At 38.8% G+C, this 27,782-nt stretch overlaps 1 protein-coding gene across 7 annotated transcripts in view; it reads left to right on the top strand.

The window, feature by feature from the left end:
• Positions 1-13,241, top strand: part of OPTN (optineurin) — a 49,518-nt gene extending 36,277 nt beyond the window's left edge. For 5 of the 7 annotated variants that reach the window (XM_072653305.1, XM_072653304.1, XM_072653303.1 and 2 more), the window contains 3 exons: positions 6,658-6,788; positions 9,471-9,556; positions 12,354-13,241. In XM_072653305.1, coding sequence (XP_072509406.1) covers positions 6,658-6,788; positions 9,471-9,556; positions 12,354-12,487 — 351 coding nt within the window. In that variant the 3' untranslated portion in view covers positions 12,488-13,241. The remainder of the gene's footprint in view (positions 1-6,657; positions 6,789-9,470; positions 9,557-12,353) is intronic. The other 2 variants (XM_072653301.1, XM_072653306.1) reach the window with 1 other exon arrangement.
• Positions 13,242-27,782: the final 14,541 nt, after the last annotated feature.

The raw sequence follows: 27,782 nt of genomic DNA, 5'->3' as shown, positions 1-27,782 counted from the left end.
CATTAACATTCATGGTTATGATTCCTAACTGTGTATTTCTCTCAATTCCATTTACTTCTCTTGATCCTTCTCTCTTTTTATCTTGTCCCTTCACAGGAGTCTGTTTTGCTTCTGTCACACCAGAACCTTTTGTTGGCTTGTCTGCTCCAAAATTTGATTTGGGGTATTATTTTAAAGTTGTTTGGAGGGGAACATTAGGAGACTTCAGCCGGGTTGCTGCCTGTACTCCACTATCTTGGTCTAGATCCAGCAATATTGTTTCTAAAATTTTTATTTTTCACATCTTGTAAATCATTTTTAAAAATTTGATACTGATGATTTGATTTTCCTTCTTTAAAAAAAGAGACCAGCTAATAGTTTTTGTTTGTTTTATCTTAAACAGCTTCTAGTTCCAGATGGTCACTGCATCTTTTTTTAACTTCCAGTTTCATTTATCTCTTCTTTGGTTTTCAGATTTTCTATTTTGGTAGTTATTTTTTTAATTTGTTTATTTTCTATTTTTTTGTTCACTGATTTTTTTTAATAAAAATTATATAATATATATTTCCAAACAATTTTTAATTGGCTTAGCCTGTGGAAGAGGAGAGGAGAAAAATCCTGTTTACTTGGCATTGTAAAGGGCCAGCTAAGTGGTGTGGTGGCTAGAGTTCTGGACCTAAAGTCAGGAAGACACATCTTCCTGAGTTCAGATCTGGCCTCAGACACTTATAGAACTGTGTAACCCTGGGCAAGTCACTTAACCCTGTTTGCCTCTTTCCTTATCTGTAAAACGAGGTGGAGAAGAAAATGCAAACCCCTCTAGTATCTTTGCCAAAAGAAAAAACCCAAATGGGGTCACAAAAAGTTGGACATGACTAAAATGACTGAACAACAATATAAACTGTAAATGTTTATATTTTTATTCCTAAAGCAATCTCTTGAACTGTTCTTTAAACATCTGCTACCTATTGCCCTCCCTCTTCTGCTCCAGTCTTGAAGTTTGTGAATGTGTTGTTGGTCACTTGGCAATGTGCTGAATTCTGTTCGATTTTCTTTTTAGGTAAAATCCATATATAGCTTTGGGGTATGGGTCAGAGGTAAAGAACCCACCTACCAATATTGATCATACCTGCAATAAGAAAAATGTAAAGACTTCATTGGGGCCATCTCTGGTAACCTCTTCTGCCAGATAGGCTTGTTATGCCTTAGGCCTTTTTACATCTGTGCTGTGTCTCTGCTACTCATCCTGTACTCTTTCCTTACCCTCCACACCCCAACCTGCAGTGTGCCTCCTCCCTGCTTTTTCCACTGGATAGAATGAGCAGCAAATCCTCCTTTCCAACAACTGTTTCTTTGTTAACATTTGGAATAAGGAAGGAGTCATGCACAGACATCACCTTTTATCTATCCTTTTCTTGTTTCTCTTTCTTCCCCTTCCTGTACCCTTCCCTCCACTTCCCACATAGATCAAATCCACTCGTCTGCCTCCCATCCCTCATCTCCCCTTTCACCATCAACCAAGGTTCACTTGGGGCAAGCAAGGTGGGATGAGGCTATGGCTATTTGGCAAGTGGTTTTGTTTTGTTTTGGTCTGTTTTTTAAAATGGGCAGTACTATGTGCAGTTCAAGTTAGGAAGAAAATATAGATTAGTGTTTTCCAGTAAAATACAGTGACTGCTTAGAGGGGGGGTGATGTATGATACACATTGTACATTTAGGAATATACAAGTTATATATACATTTTCCCCCTTGGGAGTACTTTGATTGTATCCTAAAAGTTTTAGCATATTGTCTCATTGCTTTCTTTGATAAAATTTTCTATTGTTTTTTGACTCAAAAATGCTTTAGGATTATGTTATCTAGTCTCAACTAATTTTTAATCCTTCAAATATAACTTCATGGCATTTGTAGTATGTAAAAGATAAAGATATATTTGCATTTACATGTGAGGTTTGTATGCCCTAGTACATGGTCAGTTTTTATAGAGATACTATGCGTAGCTGAAAAATAATTATGAGATATCTGTTGAATCTAACTTTTCTAAAATTCTACTCAGGTTCTTTCTTGCTTCCTGTTTGGCTATATTTATCTAGCTATGAGAGGGGTATGTCAAGGTTACGCACTATTATTTTTGTAGTATATTTTTCCCTGTAATTCAGTTAACTTTTAAAGTATTTAGATGCTATGCCCATTTGGCATACATATAGTAAATATTGATTTTAATTCTGTGCTGCTCAGTGTGTATGTGATTAATATTCAGTTTTCTTTGAGTCCTTAATTTTCCTTATCTGTTCTAATGCAGTCTATTTTTATTGTTGCTTTTTCTGAGATCAGCTCTGCTTTTTTTTACCTGAAGAATAAAAGATTTTATCTAGTACATTATTTTAACCCTGTGTAAATATTGGTGTTTTGAGTGTTTCTTGTAAGCAGCATTATTAGATTCTGCTTTCTAATACATTCTGCTACCCTCTTCCATTTATAGGTGAGTTCATAACATTTATGATCACTGTTTTGACTATCCCTTGCATATTTCCCTTCATTCTATCATTTTATATTTTCTTTTTCTTTGCTTCCCACTCCTTGAGAAAGAAGGGGGTGTTGAAAGAGTGTGCACAACACTAGTAATAGTCTGCTTCTGTTCAACTACTACTTTTCTTTTCCCCAATCACAAGTTCTTACCCTTTCCTTTTATTCACCTTTTCATGGTCCAGCCTTTGAAGAAAGAGTTTGTTTTGCTTATGACTGATACCTCCTTAAGTCTTCTCTTCTTAATTCCCTCTTTCTTTGCTCTGTCTCTTACTGATTCCCTGCTGTGTTTAAGGTATTTCTACACTAACCTGTGTGTTCAACTGTCCTTTGACCAGTTCAGCTGAAAGTAAGATTCATGTTACTGTCTGTTTCCCTCACCTCTTCCTCCCCTCTATGTTTGTATAATCTTCTCATACAGCAGAATTGTGATAGAGTAAGTTTCACTGCCTTCTTCCTCCTTTCTTCCTTAATGTATTTTGTTTTCTTCCCTTTTTCCTTTTATGTCTTAAGAAAATAAAAATATAACAAAACAGCTCCCAGATTTACTTATTCATTTCTCTAAGATTTTTGAAGACGTTAGGGTTCTGAGGGGATACTTTCTTCTTCTCCTCCTATTAGAATGTAAACAATTCATTATTTAATTCAAATGTATTTCCCTTCTCTATTTCTCTTGATTCTTATGTTTGTAATTCAGAATGTATTACTAGTTTCTTCACTAGGAATGATTTGAGGTCCTTTATTTCATTAAAGGTTCATTCTGCCGCCCCCCATGCCCCACCATATGATTACATTCAGCTTTGTTAGAGTATTTTTGGTTATAGTTGTTTTTTTGCTTTTGCCATCTGGAATAGCCTATTCCCTGCACCTCTCTTCATTACAGTGTAATCTGTCAAAGATCCGCCACTATTAGTTTTACAATGTATCTCTCCCTGTAATTCAGTTAACTTTTAAAGTATTTAGATGCTATGCCATTTGTCTTCATAGTACTTCAAATCTTTTTTCCTGGATACTTCACAGGTTTTTTTTTTTTCTTTTTCTTCACAGCTCAAGAATTTGGCTATAACATTCTTGGGTGTATTAATTTTGGGATTTCTTCAAGGAGATGACCAGTAGATTCTTTCTTTTTTCACTTTGCCTTCTGGTTTTAATAAGTCTGGGTAATTTTTGTTCATTATTTCTTGAAACGTGGTACCTAGGCTTTTTGTTATAGATTAAGTTTTCAGGTAGTCTTATCCTTCCTAGATTATCTCTCTTTCACTTGTCTTTTGATTTTGTTCTCATTTATGTTGTTTTTGAAGTCACTGACCTCCAATTTAATTTTGAAGATGTCTTCTTGAGATGGTTTTGTACAACCTGTAACTAAGTTCTTTACAAGTTAGATCCTAATTGGTGCTAATAATGAATCCCCTGAAGTAGTCATATGTATTTGTATAAATAGTGAATTCATGTTATTCAAAGCTATGATTATGTAAAATATGGTACTATGTTCCAACACAATGGAAATATGCACTGTGAATTCAAATAATGCATCCACTTAAGGGCATTCATTACTTATATTACCTGAGAACTAGCTGTAGTGTCTCTTTCCAATTCTTTCCTCTAACATTCTCAGTTCCTTTTCCTTTCTTTCTTCTGAATCTCTCATTTCATTCATGTGATCATTTTTAAACTCTTATTTTTAATCCTCTTCAGAATTCCAGTAGAGTTTTTAGAAAATATATAATTTTCTTTGAGGCTTTACTTTTATATGATATGGATTTATTTTCTTCTTTTCAGTATATGGAGCACTGCTCCATATCATTGGTACTTTTGTGCGTTTATTCATTTTACTAGCCTTATTTTCTAAATTCAGATTTGTTGTTGTTGTTAGATCCAGGTTTTCTTGTACTTCTGGAAGGAATAGTGAGGCTTTCTCTAGGACCAATTTGTATAATCTGGAATTTGAGTAATAAGTACCATGTTTTTCAAGGACTTCAGGAGCAGCTCTAGTCAGCTTACTACTTCCTCTGACTTCGTGATCTCAAGGACTACTCTTATGAGCCTGTTTTTTTCTGTGAATGTCAGGGAACAATAGTTAGAGGGAGCATTGCAATTGGAATGTGTAATTGATTACATAAATACATAGGGGTTGAGTCCTAGATGATTGGCTGAAATCTCATACTTAATATCAGTTCATTGTCTTTTCCCCAGATGGTCAGGATGACCAGCATTCATAAGACATGCAAGATATCTGTAGTATATGCACTCAGCTCTTGGTTGAATCTGGCATCTGAGAACTTGATCCTGTCCAGCAACTTTGTGTCTGGCTACTTGTAACAGCAAGCACCCAACATACCCAAGATGACCTGCTAGCACAGGTTCTTGAATCTGCTTTTCTTAAAGGAAAGCAACTTTAAGGGGTCAACAGTCTTCTTTAATTACATTCACTAGTTCAGGGGAAAAGTCAGTACCCTGAACATCAGAGAAAATACAGGCAGAAAAAATACAAACAGAGAAAATATAAGCAGAGAAATTAGCATAAAGACCAAGAGACAGGGCTCTGACTGAATCAAAGCAATATTGCTGTATACTTTACATACACCACTAGATGGAGAGAGCCTTTACATCTGAGCAGTTGGGGGGGTCTGAACATATGGCTACTCAGAACCTCAATCAGGGAATCAAATAGTCCTCATAAGCGAACCCCCAAAGCAAAATATCAACTCAGAGTATGTATATGTACACTTCTCAGAGCCTAAAGGCATCATAACCCTCATGATTCAGTACTTAATCAACTTAGTACAAAAAGGTGTGGAAGCCTTCCTCCAGGTAAGCCTCCCTTTAAGCAGGCTCCTCCTTAGGCAAGTCCCTTCCCCACTGGGCTCCATGTGAGGCCTATTAATGGGCAGGGATGATATTACTATCCCATTAACATTACACTACTCAGTGGTTAAGCAGTAGAGTCTGTTGTTTTTCTTACACAGTTCAGTGAAGCATGACAGTAAATATACCTAGCTTGTTGGCCCTGAGTGGAGGAGGCCTTCAAACTGAATCCTAGAGTGTGCGTAGGGCTGCAGCCTCACCCTTCTGGCTCTAGTGGTATGAAGGAAAGAGAACTGGAGTGGTATCCATGGCATCACAAGTAGTATTCATCCACTTGAGTTTTTAGTAGTAATGGAAGATTAAGGTAATCATACATCTAGAGCAGGGGTGGGGAACCGATGGCCTTGAGGGCACATGTGACCTTCTAGATCCTTGGGTATGACCTTTTGACAGAATTCAAGTTTTATAGAACAAATCCTTTTATTAAGGGGATTTGTTCTGTGAAGTTTGGATTTAGTCAAAGGACTGCACTTGAGGACCTAGAGGGCCACATGTGCCCGTGAGGCCACATGTTCCCCACCCTTTAATTGGAGTCTTGAAGGGATCCCAGAGGCTATCTAGTCTAGCCTCCTCATTTTATATGGGAAGAAAGTGAAGCCTAAGGGGGTTAACTGGCTTGCCCAAGGTACAGTAGACATAGTATTCATCAGAGGTAAAATTTGAATTTTGTCCGACTCTAGAATCAGTGACTTCCACTTTGCCGTTTTCTCCTGTGTTGTTTTCTACAAGTTCATTGTCACAGGAAGAAAAGTAATTAGGTTTGGGGAAATAGGTTTGATGTCAGGGAGGGCCCCAAATCCATTTCTGCAGATGGGATGGGCTAGTCATTCTTGCCAGCTGAGTGATAGTAGCATAATGCACACTTTTCTACCCCTTCCATACATTCATCTGTCATCATTCTATCATTTGTTGTCAGAAAAACTAATTTGCTAAGTTAATAGAGGCTTAGTATCAGAAAGTTGGTCACTAGAGAGTTATTGGTGAACTTTGGCCACAGAAGCTCATCAGAATGGCCTACTAAAGCCCTAAAGGGGTTTTGAGTTGTATTCGTGGGAAGAGGTTGATAGCAGAGTTAAAGTGTTTCAGTTCAATAGGAAAATTAATAATTGATACTTTTATCCCAGTGTTTTGTGCTAATATAGCTGAGGAGAATTGATAATGGGCAGTGGTCATTACACTAATCTTTCTCAGTTATCCTGTAGATGGCAGCAAGAGCCATATGTTAATGTTTGCAGTGCACACAAAGGCATAGTGGGTTGAATTCAGTTTTTTTTTCCTTGTAACCAGATGGAGGTTTACTGTTCTGACTTCCATGCTGAGAGAGCAGCAAGAGAGAAGATTCATGAAGAAAAGGAACAACTGGCATTGCAGCTGGCATTTTTGTTGAAAGAAAACAATGTTTTTGAAGATGGGAGCAGGTAAGATAAAGTGAAAGGCAGACTTGAAATACAGGCTTGGAGCTTGATTCTCTATTCAGCAGAACCATCCTTGTTCCCCTGTAAGAGGAAACTGCTTATAAACTTTAAGAAATCTCAGAGAGTGTGTCTGTGTGTGTCTGTGTGTATGTCTGTGTGTCTGTGTCTGTGTGTGCGTAAGTGCTAGACTTGGGGTGCCTAGGCCTGGGTTTGATCTTTCCTCAAGCATTTACTTTGTCATGGTGGATAAGCCCCTTTAACCTTCCTAGCCTCAGTTTCTATAAAATGGGGCTGATAATATTTTGCAGATGGTGCAGTGGATAGAGTGCCAGACCTGGAGTCAGAAATAGTCATCTTCTTGAGTTCGAATCTGGCCTCAGATACTTACTAGCCGTGTGACCCTGGGCAAGTACTTTGCCTCAGTTTCTTCACATGTAAAATGAGCTAGAGAAGAAAATGGCAAACCATTTCAGTATCTTTACCACAAAAACCCCAGACGGGATTTCAAAGAGTTGGACATGATTGAAAAATGACTGAACAGTGACAATAACAAATACTTTTACTACCCATCTCACAGAGTTATTATGAGGAAGGTGCTGTATGAACACTGAAGTCCTAACAAATGGGAGAAGTTAGCTGTTTTGTTTTTGGCACATGGCATTGGATTATTTGGTTTCACTGCAGTTCCCCTTTTTTCTATTTTTAAAGATTGGTTCTCCCTGCCTCACCAAGGCTAGCAGTGCTTAAGCTTCTTCCAGGTTTGGTGCCACTCTGATTGGCATAGGAATTTTAACCTACTTTGTTCTCTGGAGCAGGTTTGTTCCACAGTCAACAACCTGCTGAACCCTTGTTCCCAGAGTTCCCCAAGTCAATGATGAAGTTAGTGAAGATACCCTGCCAGCTTAGCTCACTGCAAGTCAGAACTCCTGAGCTCCTGGAGATCCAGCCTCCCCACCAGCAGGGATTGCAGGTGTATTACACAATACCTGGCTGTCTTTATTTTTAAAAAAAGAAAGAAACTGAATTAGACGAATGGCTATGACTCATTTACCTTATATATTAATATAGTAGCTTTCAACTGCTGGCCTAACATTTCAAATCATCTCATTATATCTGTGAAAGCTGAAAAGATTCCATTAGATGCAAAGAAAACTACCCTATGTCTTGTGGTTGGGGTTTTGGTTGTTTTGGGGCCATCCCCAATACTCACAATTATTAAGGAAAGTTTTCATTCTACTGGGGAGAAGCAGCATGTACACAGATAAGCAAATAGAAAATAGATATAAGGTAATTTGAGGGAGGAAGATACAAGCAGTAACATCTGAGGGAATTAGCAAAATCCTTTCTGAAATAGCACTTGAGCTCACAAAGGCTTCCAAGAATTAGAGGTGAGGAGGGAGAAAATTCTAAGAATTATGTGGCAAAACAGTTTCAATCCAGTTCCTCTAGATATAAATCTAGTACTCCTTCTACTGTATCATGGCATACTCAGTACTTATAATCTGCTGTTTATTTTCTTGGCCAAATGCTAATTTACATTTAGTGAATTATGCCCATTTCACTGGCACTTTTCTTATTAGTCTAGTGTAAACAGGCTTGATTAGTACTGGGATGTTGAGACTTAATATGCTAAAAGAAGTAAGAGGGGTTACAAAAGAGACATTATTTTGATGAGAATCCAATATCTTTTGAACCAGCTACTGGATTCCTTGCACCGTTGGCCATTCCTACCACTCAGGCTTTTAGGGAAGAAACACAACTTCCTTGGTGATGCTTTTATTATGAGGATATAAGATTTACTCTGAGGAATTCTGTCCTTCTTTCAGAGATAGAAAAAATTATTGTGGATTTGGGGGTCATATTTTGCAATCTTAATGGATTAAAACTTTCAAAAAATTAAAATATAGATGTTAAATAAAAATTTCAATTCTGTATGTGAATAAAAAAACACTTCACTTATTCAGTGTTATGAAAGAAAAGACATTACCAAATGTCTGAGTTTATACTTCAAGTTAATTTGAGACCATGTCGTGTTTAAGTAATATTATTTAATACTTCTTATAAATTTTTTTTCTCTGCCTTTGGTTCCATCTTGAAAGTGGACGAAACACATGTGTGATTTCATCAGTGCAGAGATTGCCCGCTATGAGAACTCCTTCCAGTGATGTAGACTGACAACTTGTTTATTGCTTACAGCCTCAGAACATTGCTTGGAGCACTTTAGAGAAACTTGGTCAGGGTCACACAGCCAGTAGAGTGGCCAGCATTTGTATAGTGCTTTAATGCTATCTCATTTGAGTCTCACACAACCCTGTGAGGTAGGCACTGGTCTTATCTCCATTGTACAGATGAGGAAACTGAGGCTGAGAAAAATTAAGTGACTTGCCCAGTGTCACATAGCGAGTGTCTGAGGCCTCATTCAAACTCGGGTCTTTCTGACTCCAAGACCAACCTTCTCTCCATTGTTGCCACCTATCCACCAGTGTATTTCAGAGGTTGGACTTGAAACCAGGTCTTTCTGACTTCAGGCTAGACCCCTGTCCATTATTCCATGCTGACTCTTTTTTATTTGATTTCTTGACATTGTTACAATCTATTTGATTTTGTTAGTTCTCTTTAAAATTTAAGATTACTTCTATCTTTCAAAATGCTGGAAAATCAGTATGTGCTAACCTTTATAATTAGCAGACAGTCTTTGATGGAACTGCAAAGCCGTCATGGTGCCAGATCAACAAATGAACAAGACCAGCAACCCTACCTTGTTCAGAGAGGTAAATTATTAAGCCCATTATTTTGCTTACATAGCATACAGTATATGATCCTTTGGAGCCTTACAGAGACAAAACCTTACCTGACCAAATTTTTATACTCCCAGAAACGTTCAAAGTGCTTCTTTACATGTGTCTGAAAATACGATTTGCTGTCATAGGCTTGAGAATTTGTTGGGGTTTTTTTTAGCTAATTCTAAAAATAAGCAAACCTCACTCAAGTTCTTACTACTCCTGGGCATGGGAAGTGGCCTAGGCTTCTCAGAGCTGATGTCAGCAGAAACACAAGTCCTGGCAGGTGCTCTCGGTATGATCTTGTCTAGGAATTGGGTTTGTCACCCTAGCTAAGATAAGCCACATCTCTTACTCTACCCCACCCCCAGCATTTAGAATTTGCTAAACTAGGGTCAAAATTAATTCAAAGGCATCTCAGAGAGGATCTTCACTAGACGGTTGTCTGCCAGATAACGAATGGTGTTTTTATTTTTATCTTTTAAATCACAGCAACCCATGAAGATGGTCTTAATGCTCAGAGGGGTTACAGTCTCAGTCAGTAGAAGGAATACTCTAGTTAATTAAGTTATAAATAATTTGAAGTATCAACTCCAAAAATCATTAAGTTTCTGAGTTTGGGGTTAGATTTAAGGGCAAGAAATGTATCGTGTTTGTTTTGTAAATTCTTTTAAACATTTCCTTGAAAGTCTTATCATGTGTAAGTGCTGGGGAAGTACAAAGATAAGTCTCCCCTTGCTCTTATAATAGAACATTCATTTTACTTCAATAAGTAGAAGAGAAATGTATTCGAGAAGAATAACCAAATGGTAGCTGAAAGGCAATTTTAATGATGATAGTTGAGTCCAGAAACCCCATTTTAAAATTACTTATCAGCTCTTATCAGCTTTTAAACTTTTTTGGTGGGGGGGGGCAATGGTGGGTCAGTTTCAAGTCATCACTTAATAACTCAAACATTCCAAGTACTATGCCATAAGAGAAAAAACGTCTTGTTTTGTGGACAAATTTTCATTCAGCAAAGATTTAATGAATACTTTGTATTAGAATATGGAGAATTCTTCGGGCAGATCTAGGGCAAATCCTACTGTATGCTTCATACCTATTACCTCCACCAAGTGTTTTTACTTACGTAAAATAAGATTAGAATTAATTTGAAAGGCAATTTTAAAGGGGAAAATTAGTCACAAAAAACATTGCCTGAAGTATATTTCACAAAAGGTAGTAAGGGTGTGTGGGGTTGTGTTCATGCATGCACGCCTGTGATTGTCTAAGGTTATTAGCCCTTTTTTCTTAAACATTATAAGATTAATAACACAAAGATAAGTGTATAAAACAAGGAAAAAACAATAAATAAAACTATTATGTTATCTAGCAATAATTTTAACAAAAGAGTCAACCATGTAGTTATAGAGAACCTTGAGGCATTTGAAAGAGCCCCTGATCAAGAGTTCCCCTCCTCCAAGGAAGTCAATAGCTGACTTGAGAAGTTAAGTGATACATTGTTCTCAGGTGTTGAAGTTTGGGTGTTGAAGTTCCAGGAATCAGGGCCCCTGCTGTACAGGATAACATTCCGATAAAGAGACCTTGAGGCTTCCCTTGCTACCTATCACAGTCTGTTCTGTTTCATGCCTCAATTGCTACCCCTATGGTTTTTTTAACTATTTAAGCACCCTGACCCCCTAATTTATTGGCTCAGTATGTCTAGAATAAACTCAGCTTGTTCAGACTGCTGTGTCCTACCTGTCTTTTCATCCTCGCTCTGTGAGCCCCGTAACTGCCCTGGACCTGCTGGACTGCGCTGGCCACAGCATGTAGTTGAAAGAATTCTTGTTCAAGTACAAGTTGGACTAAATGATCTCTGGCAACTCTAAAGCTCTTTGAAATTGACCAAAAATGTATTTGTTGTGTCCATCAAAAGTGATATTCCTTTTAACTCAGCTTTCCTTTGTGGGTAGGGAAGAGGAAGGAATAGTGAAGTTTGGCACTTCACATGTGTGGGTTTTTCAGTGTGGAAACTCCCTTCCCAGATCGATCTTTCTCTGGTAGTAGCGGGGTATGCCTGGGGAACTGAGAGGTTAAATGACTTGTGCATTGCCTCACAGCTAAAATGTACCCAGCATGTGAAGCGAACCCTCCCCATCACTAAAGCCAGCCCTCTGCCACACTGAAAATATAAAATGTCTACATCGATATAGTCAGCTTGTATGCTGTTCCAATTCTACTGGTTTCACTCTGCATCATTCACGGCTTTCTACATTTCACAGTATTCATTTCTTTTAGGGTGCTGTATTTTTCCACTGGAATTCTTATATTTAGCAATCTTCTAATCATTACACATTTATTTCTATTTTCCAGTCAGAACTCAAATTCCAATAGAAATACAGAAGCAGAGTATTATCTGCTTTGTAAAATAGTGAGTTCCTTGTCACCAGAAGTGTTTGAATGGAGGCCAGGTGCCTGTCAGGAATGTTGTAAGAGATACTTATGTACAAGATCTACATGATCTCTGGGGTTCCCGTCAATTTTTAGAGTCCATGATTTTTCCTTTAAAATTTGTGTGTCTAGTGTAGTAACTTCAGCTATAAACCAATCAATTGGTAAAAACCTTTTTTAAAAACCACATTATTGTCAAACCCACTAAAAATTGTTATTAGAAGAAGTTTGGTTACATTTGCTAATGACTACTAAACTCTCAACTTAAGCTTATCAAAATGCATATGTTAAAAAAAGACTCTACTTAGAACAAATAACTCATAGGATGGATGAGCTTTGTATGCTTTGTTCCCAGGAGCTGATGATAGAAGCTGGAGGCAACAGCAGCAACAGCAAAGGAATATTCCAATCCATTCGTGCCCCAAGTGTGGAGAAATTCTGCCAGACATAGATACATTGCAGATTCATGTCATGGACTGCATTATATAAATGTTGATGTTCCACCTCAAAACAAAACAAAAAAATACCCTTTCTGGTCCTCTAAGAGCTATACCTTTGTGTGTTTTTCCTCAAATATTTTGGCCATCACATTTGTTTTAGAAGAAAGAAAAACTTGTGTGTGTTAAATAAGTCACTGATTGTCCATAAAGGACTCCATTTAAATGAGCTTAATTTTTTGTGTTCAGTTTATGCCAGCTTTGCACCATAATATCTGGACAGATTAATGTAATCAGATGATAAACTTCACTGATCAATTTAAAGCAATGTAAGTGAGCAGAATAGATGATGTGGTTACAGGTTTAATCAAGAAACAAACTTCCCTTTTTGAAGTATTCTAACAAACTGTACAGTTCTTTTTATACATCACTCATTTAAAATGAATCCTGTTGGATTTATTTTTGCATTATAGTTTATTTACTGTAACTAATATAAGCATACTAGATTTTTTTTGTATGCTTTTTATTTGGGCACCATGCGCTTTACCTTGACATAGGGAAAATGAAAAATTGTGGGCATATGTGAAGTAGGTAAGTGTTAAGTCTATTTGATTTTATGAAACAGTTCACAGTGTAAAGAAGTTAACTTTGTTTTTTAGTTATTAAGCACAAGTAGGTTTGTACAATGGATGCTTATTCACTTGTTGACAAGAGAACAGATGTTTATTCATTTTCTTTAAATGATCAAGTTACATCTTAAGAGTCATAAAAACAAAATAATTGCAAAATAAAACTGCTTATAAATATTTTAGGTTTGTTTCTTATATGTATATTGACTAAATTTCTTAACATGCATTTTTCTGTATTAAATTATATACATATAATTAGCTCCATGTATTTGTTTGCTTAATTCTCTGTACATGACAAAATCTCATTCCCGGAGACCAGTTCTTATACTTAGATGGTCAGTAGCTACATCCTGGGATGTAGATTTAGCTTTTCGCTATCCTTAAGTGAGCTCAGTTTCAAGTGGCCAGCAAGTTTTGAACCAGCCATGAAAATAAGTCCAAGCCTGCAACCCCACAGACTAAAGAAAATTAAGACAACAAATCAACATATTCTACCTCTTCATATTATTTTTGGGTTTCATTTTCATGGTGTATGGTAGGAATACTGTATACTTTAATACAAGCTGGTCATGTCTCTTCTATGAGCTTGGTCAAATAGAGGAGCAGGTAAGAGAGTAGGCCCAGATTCTGGGGAGATGGGGTGTCTTGTTTGAGGAACATCAAGAGGTCACTGTCTCTGGACTATAAAGTCAGCAGAGGGGAATAAAGTGTTAGAACATTGGGAAGGTAGGAAAGTGACAGGTTGTGAAGAGTTTTAAATTCCAGACAGAATTTGTATTTGATCTTAGGTAATAGGGAGCTGCTGAAACTTTTGAGGAGGGAGTGACATACTGAGACTTTTCCTTTGAGAATACCACTTTGACAACTGTGTGGAACATAGACAGAAGTAGGAAGCACCATCCTTCCTCAAGCTACCTCATGTTTATTTTGTATTTTTCTGTCTATATATGTTCTCTCCCCTGGTAGAATATGAGTCCCTTGAGAGCAAACTATTCCATTTTTGTCTATATATTTCCAGCATAGTGCATGGCACCTAGAAGGCACTTAATATTTCTTGTCCAACAAAGATTGGGAAGTGTTGAAAGCTCACCCTGGTAAGCCACGTTCAACTTAGGTACAACGACCTGGTCTCAGAAGAGGGGAGGGGTCGTATTACCTCAACTGTTGCAGCCTGAATACTACTCTGTGATCATGCTGACCATCCCCAAATATATGTAGCCTATCCCCCCCATTCATCCCCATTTGCCACTAAACCTCTTGTCATGAGTCTCCCTTTGGCAGTTATTCAAAGATAATCTTCTTCTAGAGTGGCATGCCCTTACTTTAGCACTGAGCTACAGGCTCAGTAACTCACCAAGATTCTAGAATTACTCAGGATTTAAACAGACAAATTTTCAATCAAGCATGACCAGAGGAGATGCCTTTTCCGCCCCCGTGGGACTTCTTTTCCTTCCGCGGGTGGGCCTCTAGTACTGTATGTGATCAGAGTCCCAGCACAGAAAACACCAATACTAGGGATCTCATGGGATCCCCCAAAGGCTTCCATCTAGTCTATGCCCAGATTCAGGGCTTTTCTGTCCATGTCCCATTGATTCCCCCTATATTCCTAATACCAGGCTCAGTGACATCCTTAGGCTAATCAAGAATGCTGTAGCAGAAGCACAATCCATAGTGAACTAGGTACTGTTACCATTTAGGCAAGCAGTGTCTGGCTAACCTTTAGCTACACAGGCTCAGAAATCTCTGCCACTGCAGAGATGTCTCTTTAGTCTTGTTTGTCCTAAGTATGCACCTTGTTTTTGTCTGCTAGGCAACTATTCATCTATAGTCATATAAGTTAAGATCACTATATCTGAAACTACTCAATACCCTACTGTGTTGTCCTTTTAAGTTCTCATTAAGCCCTTTAAACATACTTCTTTTAGCCCTGCCTCTTGCCAGCCCATTGCTGGCAAAGTGACAAGGTGACTGCTCTCAGGTGACAGAAATCTCTTATATGGCCTATCAAAAACCATCATCCCTACTAGAATTCCAACAAGGTACAGCAGTAGCCACATCCTGTTTGAAAGGGGAATATACCCATAAATAATGAGGAACCTCACCTAAAACAGCTGATACATTGAAGTTACTGCCCATGCCAAGGTGTACTCTCCCAATCAGTCAGCATTAACTTACTATGTGCTAGCCACTATTCTAAGTGCTGAGGCTACAAAGGCAAAAACATGTCCTTGCTCTCAGGAAACTCACATTCTACTGAGGGAGACAAATTTCAGGAGTAAGACACTAGCAGCAGACATGGACTCCAGGAGAAGATGGAGTTTGAGCTGAGTCTTAAAAGCTAAGGAATTCAGGAGGTGGCAGTAAGAAGGGCATTACAGGGTGGGAGACAACCCCTGAAAAAGCACTGTTAGGAGATATTATGCTCAAGGAATAGCAAGGCCAGTGTTGCTGAATCATAAAAGTCTGCTGAAGGGGTCCATAGGGAGGTTTTAAAAGACTCAGGACTAACAGGACCTGTCTGCTCCTTTTGCCTCTGCATTAGTGAGTGGGGAAATAATAAAAGCAGCAGCGATGTTTCCCTGGCCCGGAAAGCTGGTACACATGCTATGGTCACCTACAGTGGATATTCTTATGCTATAAGCTCAGCAACAGGCCCTGTTGTTCTGCAGTTGCTCACCAAGCCAGTATGTGACTTTCCATCAAACCCTCTAGAGGAGGGGAAAAGGTTGGGGATGTAGTCTTCATAGAAGACTGGTATTACTGTTATGCTCCCATGACCTTTTCAATCAATTGGTGTTCATTCCACTGCCCCACACTACCTCAGTGAACTGACAAGTTTAAACAAAATGCTGTGAGAATTCAGAGGCAGGACAAATCATCACATCATAAATTCAGAGCTAAAAGGCATATCAGATGTCATCTTGTCCAACTTACTCATTTTGCAAATCAGAGAACTGAGGTCCACATCAATTCTGGGTAGGGAATTGGGGCAGGTTTCACCGAGGAGATGACATTTGAACTAGGTCTTGATGAAAACAGAATTTATATAAGCATATATTTAGAAGGCAGGAATAGACCTTCCATGCATGAAAGGTACAGAGGTGAGAAAACCTTAAGAAAGTATTCCAGAAACATCACAGAACCAGTCTTGCTTGAGTAGTTAGGGCAAATGAAGAGTGTGTTTAACAAGCTGAAAATGGAGGATCAGGGGATTTAGAAGCCATGTCGGACTCCCTAATTTTATAGATGAGAAAACTGAGGCCCAAAGAGATTAAGGGACTTGCCCAGTGTCACAAAGGCAAAAAGCCACAAAGACAGAATTCAAACCCATATCCTCCTGACTGTAGATTCAACTGTCTTTCAGAATCTAGTGGCCTTTTAGGAGTAAGACTAGACTGGTGGCCACAAACTGCAAGCTTTTGAAAATCCCATCAATTGGTGTGGTGGATCCAGGCCAGTTTTTGCATGAGTGCACACACACACACACAAACACACACACACACCCATACCCACCCCCTATTGTTTATCTTACCCCACACCTGAGGCTGAGGGTATGGTAAGGAGTTCCTGGAAATTATTGGGCAGATGCTTCAGAGAGGCAGATATGCTTGATCTATTGCTTGGTCTACTTTTTTTTTTTCCATTTTTTGACTATAGCCAATACATCAGTGTATGTGTTCTACTTGTTCAATCATTTTTCAGTTGTGTCTGACTCTCCATGAGTCCATTTGAGGTTTGCTTGGTAAAGGTACTGGAGTGGCTTACCATTTCCTTCTCCAGCTCATTTTGTAGATGAGGAAACTGAGGCAAAGAAGGTTAAGTGACTTGCCCAGGGTTACGCAGCTAGTAAGTATCTAAGGCCACATTTGAACTCAGGCCCTCCTGACTCCAGGGCCAGTGCTTTATCCACTGCACCACCAAGCTGTCCTGTTCTATGAATACAGGGAGTTAAAACTAGGAGGAAATCCAGAGGAAAGGTGCTAAGGGTGAGGGGCTGAATCATCAATTTATAGAATATCCCAAAAAGTTTTAAACTGCTAAAGTTTAGACTGGGACTTTTGGAACACATATTAATTTTTGAGTCATATTTAAATTTTTTTTCCCTAAACTTAAATGATCAGCATTGCTCTGAGAAGCAAGGCAAGATGGAATATGAGAGGGGGAATGCTCTGAGCATTTGCAGGCTGAACTCCCTCAGTGGTCAAATGGCATATACTACGATTGTTTTAGGAAGGTTGGTGCTAGAAAAATAGTGCCTGGCAGGACTACTTAACTGGGGGCTTGGGTCTAGCACCCTCAGGCAGACAAGCCAGATACTGTACTTCCTCTTTCAATGATATTGCATGCTGTTTTTCTGTAGACTTAAGGCAGGAACGCAGGAACTAGTGTGGAACGTCCTACATGTCAATGGAGCATATACCTGTAGCATATGCAGGTTTCAGTGGTTTCCCCACCCTTGGTCCTAATTTACTAATGAGAGTTCCTTTCTTAATTTATCTGAAGCAAACCAGAGTCAGTTATTGGGAGGCAATGGAGCTACTGGAGATAGCTGAACAGAAGTGTAATAAGAATAGACATATACATAGGGAAGATTAGTGTGGCAGCAATATAAAGGATGACTTGACGGAGCAAAGTCAGGAAGACTGGTACAAGGCTACTGGAATAGTTCTAATAATTGTGGTGGCAGTGTGAACAGAAGAGATGAATGTTGCAAAGGTAAAATTAATAGGATTTGGTAACTGATTCCATGTGAAAAGGGAGACAGCTAGCCAGAAATAAAAACCAGTATTTTAAACATATATTCCCCAAGTTCTGTCCTTTTCTCTATCTGTACTTTCTCCCTTGACAGTCTCATCTAATCCCATGGTTTTATCATCTCTATATAGGTGTCTTGCAAATCTTGCACAGGCATCTTGGTACAATGGAATGAATATGCACTGCCTGTGGAGTTAGAAGATCTAGATTCAAATCGTATCTGCCACTTTACTCAGTTAATATTATCAAACTTCCAAAAGATTGCTTTAGAGAAATAGAAAAGGAAATAATGAAATTTATCTAGAGAAATAATAGATCTAGAATCTCAAAGGAAATAATGAAAAAATTGGTAAAGAAGGAGGCCTAAGAGTATAAACTATACTACAAAGCAGCCATAACTGCTAAAACTGTTAAAAACAAGTTGTTCTTGCTTAAGGAAGTCAATCAAGAGAGTAGATTAGTTAAAAAACCTAGATAAGCAAACCTAGTAACCAAGTAATCCAGTGCTTGATAAACTGCGAAACCACAGCTACTAGATAAAGACTTACTACTTGACAAAAATTTGTGGGAAAACTGAAAGGCAATCTGGCAGAATAGATTTTGACCAACATCTCACACTATATACGAAATGCAGGTATATACCATATACCTCAGCTCCTAATGGATATATTACATATGTATAAAAGGTCACATGATAAATGATTAAGAGGAAGGGAATAAACTTCAGATCTATCACTAAGGGAAGAGTTCATGAGAGAGGATCACAGAAGCTAAAAAGGGCAATTTTGATCATAGTTGAAAGGTTTTGTACCAACAAAATGCAGCTAAAATTAGAAGAGAAAGAATTAACTAGGAGAAATAGCTTTTTAGAAAATTTATCTTACAAGGTTTCATTTCCAAGACATAAAAGGAATTGATTCCAATTTATAGGAATAAAATTAATTCTCTTAATAAAATCAATTGGATCTGAACAGGCACAGTTCCAAACTTATCAACAACCAATTTTTTTTTTTAATAATTTCCCTTTTTTTAAAAAATTTATTTAACTTTTAACATTCATTTTCACAAAATTTTGGGTTCCAAATTTTCTCCCCTTTTGTCCCCTCCCCCCACCCCAAAACTCCGAGCGTTCTAATTGCCCCTGTCTGCCAATCTGCCCTCTCTTCTATCATCCCTCTCTGCCCTTGTCTCCATCCTATACCCCTTTACCTTTATTTCTTATTTCCTAGTGGCAAGAACAGTACTCGACAGTTGTTCCTAAAACTTTGAGTTCCAACTTCTCTTCCTCCCTCCCTCCCCACCCCTTCCCTTTGGAGGGCAAGCAATTCAATAAAGGCCAAATCTGTGTAGTTTTGCAAATGACTTCCATAATAGTCGTGTTCTGTAAGACTAACTATATTTCCCTCCATCCTATCCTGCCCCCCATTGCTTCTATTCTCTCTTTTGATCCTGTCCCTCCCCATGAGTGTTGACCTCAAATTGCCCCCTCCTCCCCATGCTCTCCCTTCCATCACCCCCCCACCCTGCTTATCCCCTTATCCCCCACTTTCCTGTATTGTAAGATAGGTTTTCATACCAAAATGAGTGTGCATTTTATTCCTTCCTTTAGTGGAATGTGATGAGAGTAAACTTCATGTTTTTCTCTCACCTCCCCTCTTTATCCCTCCACTAATAAGTCTTTTGCTTGCCTCTTTTATGAGATATAACTTGCCCCATTCCCTTTCTCCCTTTCTCCTCCCAATATATTTCTCACTGCTTGATTTCATTTTTTTAAGATATGATCCCATCCTCTTCAATTCACTCTGTGCATTGTCTCTATGTGTGTGTGCGTGTGTGTGTGCACGTGTGTGTGTGTAATCCCACCCAGTACCCAGATACTGAATAGTTTCAAGAGTTACAAATATTGTCTTTCCATGTAGGAATGTAAACAGTTCAACTTTAGTAAAGTCCCTTATGACTTCTCTTTGCTATTTACTTTTTCCTGCTTCTCTTCATTCTTGTGTTTGAAAGTCAAATTTTCTTTTCAGCTCTGGTCTTTTCATCAAGAATGCTTGAAAGTCCCCAATTTCACTGAAAGACTAATTTTTGCCCTGAAGTATTATACTCAGTTTTGCTGGGTAGGTGATTCTTGGTTTTAGTCCTAGTACCTTTGACTTCTGGAATATCCACGCCCTTCAATCCCTTAATGTAGAAGCTGCTAGATCTTGTGTTATCCTGATTGTATTTCCACAATACTTGAATTGTTTCTTTCTAGCTGCTTGCAATATTTTCTCCTTGACCTGGGAACTCTGGAATTTGGCCACAATGTTCCTAGGAGTTTCTCTTTTTGGATCTCTTTCAGGAGGTGATCTGTGGATTCCTTGAATACTTATTTTGCCCTCTGGTTCTAGAATCTCAGGGCAGTTTTCCTTGATAATTTCATGAAAGATGATGTCTAGGCTCTTTTTTTGATCATGGCTTTCAGGTAGGCCCATAATTTTTAAATTGTCTCTCCTGGATCTGTTCTCCAGGTCAGTTGTTTTTCCAATGAGATATTTCACATTATCTTCCATTTTTTCATTCTTTTGGTTTTGTTTTGTGATTTCTTGGTTTCTCATAAAGTCATTAGCCTCCATCTTTTCCATTCTAATTTTGAAAGAACTATTTTCTTCAGTGAGCCTTTGAACCTCCTTTTCCATTTGGCTAATTCTGCTTTTGAAAGCATTCTTCTCCTCATTGGCTTTTTGAAGCTCTTTTGCCAATTGAGTTAGCCTATTTTTCAAGGTGTTATTTTCTTCAGCATTTTTTTGGGTCTCCTTTAGCAGTGTGTTTACTTGTTTTTCATGCTTTGCTTGCATGTCACTCAATTCTCTTCCCAGTTTTTCCTTCACCTCTCTAACTTGATTTTCAAAATCCTTTTTGAGCTCTTCCATGGCCTGAGCCCATTGAGTGGGCTGGGATACAGAAGCCCTGACTTCTGCGTTTTTCCCTGATGGTAAGCATTGTTCTTCCTCATCAGAAAGGAAGGGAGGAAATGCCTGTTCACCAAGAAAGTAACCTTCTATAGTCTTATTTTTTTTTCCCTTTTCTGGGCATTTTCCCAGCCAGTGACTTGACTTCTGAGTGTCCTCTCCACCCCCACTTTGCTTCCAGATCCTCCCAGCCAGCACTTGAGGTCTGAGATTCAAATGCTGCTCCCCAGCCTCAGGGCTTTGGGCAGGGGCAGGGCTACTGTTCAGTGTGAGATTAAGTTCAGGTGCTCAAGTCAGGGCAGGGCCGCCTCACAGGCTCCGTTCCCTCAGGGAGTTTATGCAGAGACCTTCAACAATGGATCCAGGCTCCTGCCTGCTTGGGGAGCCCTGGTCTGCTCCCGCCTCTGCTGCTGCCTCCCGAGGGGGCCCAAGCCACAGGGGCACCCCACTCCCCCCTCGACCCGCCAAAGAGACCCTCCCACCGACCCCCGCCACTTGTGGGTGAAGGGACCCGCGTGGCCGCTGGAGATTCCGTCCCCGAAGCCTGGTCGGATCTGCTCCTTTCAGCGCTGCGCCGCCGAGGCAGGGCTGGGCTCCGCCTCGGGTCCGGGTCGCGAGGGACCTTCCACAAGAGGTTCTCATGCCCTCTGGAGCAGAAATCTCGTCCGCTCCATTCTGTGGCTTCTGCTGCTCCAGAATTTGCCCGTGGTTCTTTTTGTTACAGGTATTTTATGGGCAGTGGGTTCGGAGGTAGCATATGTGCGTCTTTCTATTCCGCCATCTTGGCTCCGCCCCCCAGCAGCCAAATTTTTAAAAAATGCTCCAAATCACTGATAATTGAAGAAATACAAATTTAAGCAACTCTGAGGTTGTACATCATAGTTATCATATTGGTAAAGATAACAAAAAGGGAAAATGACAAATTTTGGAGAGGCTAATGTATTACATGGTGGAAGTGGGAATAGTCCAGCCATTCTGGAAAGCAGTTTAGAACTATGCTTCAAAGGTCATTAAATTGTATCCCTCTGACTCAGTGATACTTCTTCTAGCCCTATACCCCAAAGAGATCAGAGAAATGAAAAAGTGGCAAAAAAAAAACCCAAAACAAAACAAAAAACTGGAAACATTCTAATTGGAGAATGGCTGATCAATGCAATGACCAACCATAATTCCAGAGGACCAATGAAAACATGTTTCTCACCTCTTGATTTTGTGTTCATCTTTCATTGCCAAAGAAGACCAGGCCATCAGAGAAATGATGACATGACTTGCGCTTGACTTTGTTTTGAGTGAGGGAGAGCTATGCAGGTCATCAGCCTCACTTCTCCTCCAGAGCCACCTGGATCCAATGACCAGATATTCATCAGGATGACTGGAGATGACCCAGGATGCACTGGGAGACCTTGGCCCCTTTAGGCCAAGGTCTATGCAGGTACTCACTTAGGGTAAGATAACACCCATTCATTGAATAGGCTTGTTTAAGACATAGCCACAGCATGGCCCCTTTAATGAGGCAAAGAAAGACATCAGGCTGGGAGGGAAACAGCAACAGTTACTACTGATAATCACTCTTAAACCAGGAGGGTCCATAAGAGAGCCTTTAAAGAGATGATGGATTCATGATGCAGAATGAGACATATTTTTAGATCGACACAATCTAGAGATTTGTTTTCCTTGATAAAGCATATTTATTACAAAGGGTTTTATTTTTAATTGAGGTATAACACAGAGAAAATACCTCTTAAATGAAAATATTAAAAAGCAAGCATTTATTAAGCACTTAATATGTGCCAGTGACTATGCTAAGTGCTGGGGATACAGAAGAAAAACAAAAATTGCCGCTGCCCTCAAGGGACTTCTTTAAAAAAATACATATTTCACCACATAATTTCACTGTATAATCATCATATGGTAAAATTCTGTTGGTCACACCCCTTAAAAGGTAAACAGAGCAGCAATGTATTCACCAGTGACATAGAGAAACACATTTATTTCTCCTGCACACATTGCAAGCCTTGGGCCTAAAATTCTCAGCGCATGACTTGCATAGTTTATTTAGAGCCCTGCTGTCCTAATGGTATTGTCATTCAATCCAAACAAGAGCTGTAGGTTCAAGGGGAGTGGGGGTGGGCAGGCAAAGCTTCCAAGAGTAAGTCATTTGATATGGTAAGACTTGCTCTTCCCACATTAGCTAAACTGTACAATTCGTCTGCCAGAGATACACTAATGTGCAAAACATTTCTTTATGCTTATGGGTAAATACAAAAACTATTCTGCAGGCTTCAAGCTGAAAATGATTGTGTTCACTGAACAGCATGGAAAGAGAGCTGTGGAAACAGTTTTCAGGGAGTAAAACATTGGTATGAGACTAATGGAAACCAAAAGATAAGTAATACTGGAACAATTTTTTTAAAAAAGCTTCACATAATGGTTGCATCCCACTTTTTTGTAAAATAATTTGATATAAAATCTGTGATGATCATGCAATATAATATGGTAAGATAGCGTAGACGGAAGCAAACCCTAGGATGACACTAGCAAGTGGGAGGTGGGGGAAAGGTTCCGGGGGTAGAACAGGAAAGGCCATTTCAGAGAATTTAGGGAGAAGGAAAGGAGGGATATAGGACAATAGTTGGCAAGTAGGATCTAGTGAGGGTTTCTCAAGGATGGAGAAGACCTGGAAATCTTTGTAGGTAGCAGGGAAGGAACAAGTATACAATGTACAAGAAAAGATTGAAAGTTAGAAAGTAAAAACAGTGGTGGGGCCAATATGCTAGAGAAGACAGGAGGGGGTGGGATCAAGAGTGCATGAAAGAAGGGGAAGGAGAAGGATGAATCAAGATGGCAGAGTAGAGGGAGCAGCCTATCCAACTTCTCTCAACATTCCCCTCCAAACAACTTTAGAATAATACCTCAAATAGAGTTTTAGAGCAGCAGAGCCACAGAAGGTCAGAGTAAAACATTTTTTTCTAGCCTAAGAAAACTTAGGAGGTTGTCAGGAGAGTCTGTGACGAGGGTGGAGGTGTGCCTGAGAGCATGCGCCAGTGGGAGCAGCCCTTGGAGGCTGCTATAACCAGCAGCACAACAGCTTTGGGAACTATTAGCCCACAGACACTAAGGGGTCAGACAACTGGTAAGAAAGAGATTAGTGGGGACTCTTTGATGACACTGGATACAGCTGGCACTAACTGACAACTCTACTACCCATACACAGTTCTGGGTCACAGTTCCAGGGCAGAGAGGAGCATCTGTGGTCAGTCAGAAAGGAGGAGGGGTTCTGAACACAGTTCTAAGGTCCTGAAGATCACTAGCATTTGTGGCTGCAAAGGGAGCAGGGGCCCTTTCTGGGTAGAAACTAGAACAGAGACTGGGAGAGTAGGGACCACACCTCTCCCCAGATTACAACACCTTGGAAGCACTGAAAACTTTCAGATCCCCAGAATTAGCTCTGAAAACAGCAGCAGAAAAATATGGAAGAGCTCAGGACAAGGTTTCCCCACCCTTAGGTGAGAAAAGCTCAATTTTAACATAAAATTCTAAGTCAAGAAATAGTCTGGAAAAAATGAGCACACAGTTTAAAAAAAACCAACTTAATGATAAAAAGCTACTGGGGTGGCAGGGAAGAACAAGACACAAACTCAGAAGAAAACAAGACAACAAGGTAAAAAGAGAAACAAGCAAAGCCTCAAAGAAAAATGCTAATTAGATTCAAGCCCAACTAGAATTCCTGAAAGCGTCAAAGAAATTGACAGCATGAGAGAGGAAAAACTAGGGAAAGAAATGAGAGTGATGCAAGAAAATTATAAAGAAAATTAATATTTTAGTAAAAGAGGCACAAAAATATTCAGAAGAGAATAACACCTTAAAAAAACAGAATTGGCCTAATGGTAAAAGAAGCACAAAAAGTCACTGAAAAAAAGAATTCCTTAAAAAACAGAAATGGCCAAAGGAAGAAAAGGAGTACAAAAGATCACTGAAGAAAATAATTTCTTAAAAATTAAGGTTGGGCAAGTCTATGCAAATGAATCTTTGAGACATCAAGAAACAATCAAAGTCAAAATAATTTTTAAAATGTGAAATATCTCATCAGAAAAACAATTAACCTGGAAAATAGATCAAGCAGAGATCATTTAAGAATTATTAAACTACCTGAAAGCCATGGCCAAAAAAAAGAGCCTAGACATCATATTTCAAGAAATTATTAAGGAAAACTGCCCTGATATCCTAGAACCAGAGGGTAAAATAGAGATGGAAAGAATCCACTGATCACCATCTAAAAGATCACAAAATGAAAACTCCCAGGAATATCATAACCAAGTTCCAGAGCTCTCAGGTATAGGAGAAAATATTGCAAGCAGCCAAAAAGAAACAATTCAAATATTGTGGAGCCACCATCAGGACCACACATTAAAGGAGTAGAGGGCTTAGAATATGATATTCTGGAAGGCAAAGGAGCTAGGATTACAATCAGAAATAACACACCTTGCCAAACTGAATATAAACCTTTGGGGGTAATGGATATTTAATGAAGTAGATGACTTTCAAGCATTCCTGATGAAAAGACCAGAGCTGAATAGAAAATCTGACATCCAAACACAAGACTCGAGAAGCATAAAAAGGTAAATATGAAAGAGAATCACACGGGACTCCATAAAATTAAACTGCTTATATTCCTATATGTGATACATATAACTCCTAAGAAATTTATCATTATGAGGGCAGTCTGAAGCAGTCTATATAGACAGAAAGTATGAGTGTAAGTAAATTATGTTGGAATGATCTAAAAAAATGAAGGAGCAAGAAAGAGAGCACTGGGAGAAGAGGGAAGGGAGAGGCAGAATGGGGAAAATTATCTCACATGAAAGTGGCACAGAAGGAAGAACTTTCACAGTGGAGGGAAAAATGGGAAGAGGTAGCAGGCAATACTTGAACCTCACTCTCATTGGATATGGTTCAAAGAGGGAAGAATAATACATATACACACTCAGTTTGTATAGAAATCTATCTTACCCAACAGGGAAATAAAAGAAGATAATGGGGTGAGGATAGGGGTTGGAATGAGGAGAGGGAGGACAGAATAAGGGAGGCAGTGGTCAGAAGCAAAATAGACTTTTGAGGAGGGACAGGGTAAAAAGAGAGAGGGATCAACAGAAGAAAATGGAATCTAGAGAAATACACTATTAGTGAATATAAATGGGATGAGCTCACCCATAAAACAAAAACATAGCAGAACGGATTAGAAACCAGAATCCTTTTAAAAATATCTTGTTTATAAGAGACATATTGAAATAGAAAGACATAGAGAGTCAAAATAAGGGAACGGAGCAGAATCTATTCTGGTTCAACTAAAGTAAAAAAGGAAGGAGTAGCAATTATGATCTCACACAAAGGAGAAGCAAAACCACACCTAATTAAAAGAGATAAGCAGGGAAACTACATTTGCTAAAAGGTACCACAGACAATGAAGCAAAAAAATTTTACAGCAAGTTTCTCTGAAAAGGCTTTCATTCTCAAATATATGTGGAAATGAAATAAATGTATAAAAATTAAGAGCCATTTCCTGATTGATAAATGGTTAAGGAATAGAAACAGGCAGTTTTCAAAAGAAGAAATCAAATCTATAGTCATAGAAAAATGTTCTAACCTATTGATCAGAGAAATGCAAAATAAAACAAGTCCATGGTACCAATTCACATCTATCAGAAATGAAAAAATGCTAGAAGGGATGAGAGAAAATAGGTATACTAATGAACTGTTGGTAAAGTTGTGAACTGGTCCAACAATTCTGTTGAAAAAATTGGAATTACATCCAAAGGGCTATAAAACCACATACACTTTGACCTAGTAATATCATTGCTATGTTTATACCCCAAATATACTAAAGGAAAAGGACATATATGTACAAAAGTATTTAGAGCAGCTCTTTTTTGTGGTGGCAAAGAACAGGAAATTGAGGGTGTGACCATCAATTAGAAAATGGCTGAACAAGTTGTGGCATATGATTGTGATGGATTACTTGTGTTATAAGAAGTGAGAGATGGTATCAGAAAAACAAGAGGAGTACTATATGAACTAATGCAAAATGAAATGAGCAGAACCAGGCGATCACTGTACACAGTTACAGCAATGTTGTAATGATCTACTGTGAAATACTTTGTTATTGTGATTGATATGATTCAAATCACTTCCAAAAGACTCATTATGAAAAATGCTATCCACCTCCAAAGATAGAACTGATGAACTGAATATAAATTGAAGTATAATTTTCTCTCATTTTCTTACTTTTTTAGCAATACAGATACGAAATGGAACGGATGGAAATACATTTGTATGATTTCACATCTACAACTGATATCCTATTGTTTGCCTTCTCAGTGGGTAGGGAGAGAAATAATTTGGAATTCATAATTAAAAAAGAATGCTGAAAATAAATAATATATATTTTTAAAAGAGTGCATGAAAAAGGAGTTGGCCTTGGTAAACAGAGGGGCTGCCTCATCATCACAGACTAGAGTAAAAGAATAGATAGTGGTGAAGAGAAGGAAGGACATGATATGAAAAGAGAAGGGGGAACCTTAGGTGAGTGACCTTAATTTTTCAGTGAAGTATGAATCAAGACACTCAGCTAAGAAGGTGGGTGGAAAGAATGTCACTGGAGGCTTAAGAAGAAAAAGTTTGGAATAGCTGCTGTGGTCAGTGGGACAGGGAATCATTTAGGACAGAATAGTAGAACTGCCTTCCTGTGATGAGGGCTCCAGTTGAAATCTGATTAAAGAAAGTATTTATTAGATGCTTATGTTCCAGATACTGTGCTAAGCACTGGGGTGTCAATACAAACAAAAAACATAGTCCCTACCTTCAAGGACTACTTTCCATTCTAAAGGGAAAAGGGCTAAAAATGAGAACCATAGAGACGAGGAAATACACTTAGAAAGCAAGGAGAATCAAGAGCTCATCTGGCTTAGAAGTAAGAATGGATGGCATAGGCATTTTCTCCAGTGGTGTTTCTATG

Source organism: Notamacropus eugenii, chromosome 3 (genome assembly GCF_028372415.1).
Source record: "Notamacropus eugenii isolate mMacEug1 chromosome 3, mMacEug1.pri_v2, whole genome shotgun sequence".
NCBI classification, from domain to species: Eukaryota; Metazoa; Chordata; class Mammalia; order Diprotodontia; family Macropodidae; genus Notamacropus; species Notamacropus eugenii.
Note: the sequence above shows the minus strand (reverse complement) of the source record. Positions and strands in the feature narration are given on the sequence as shown.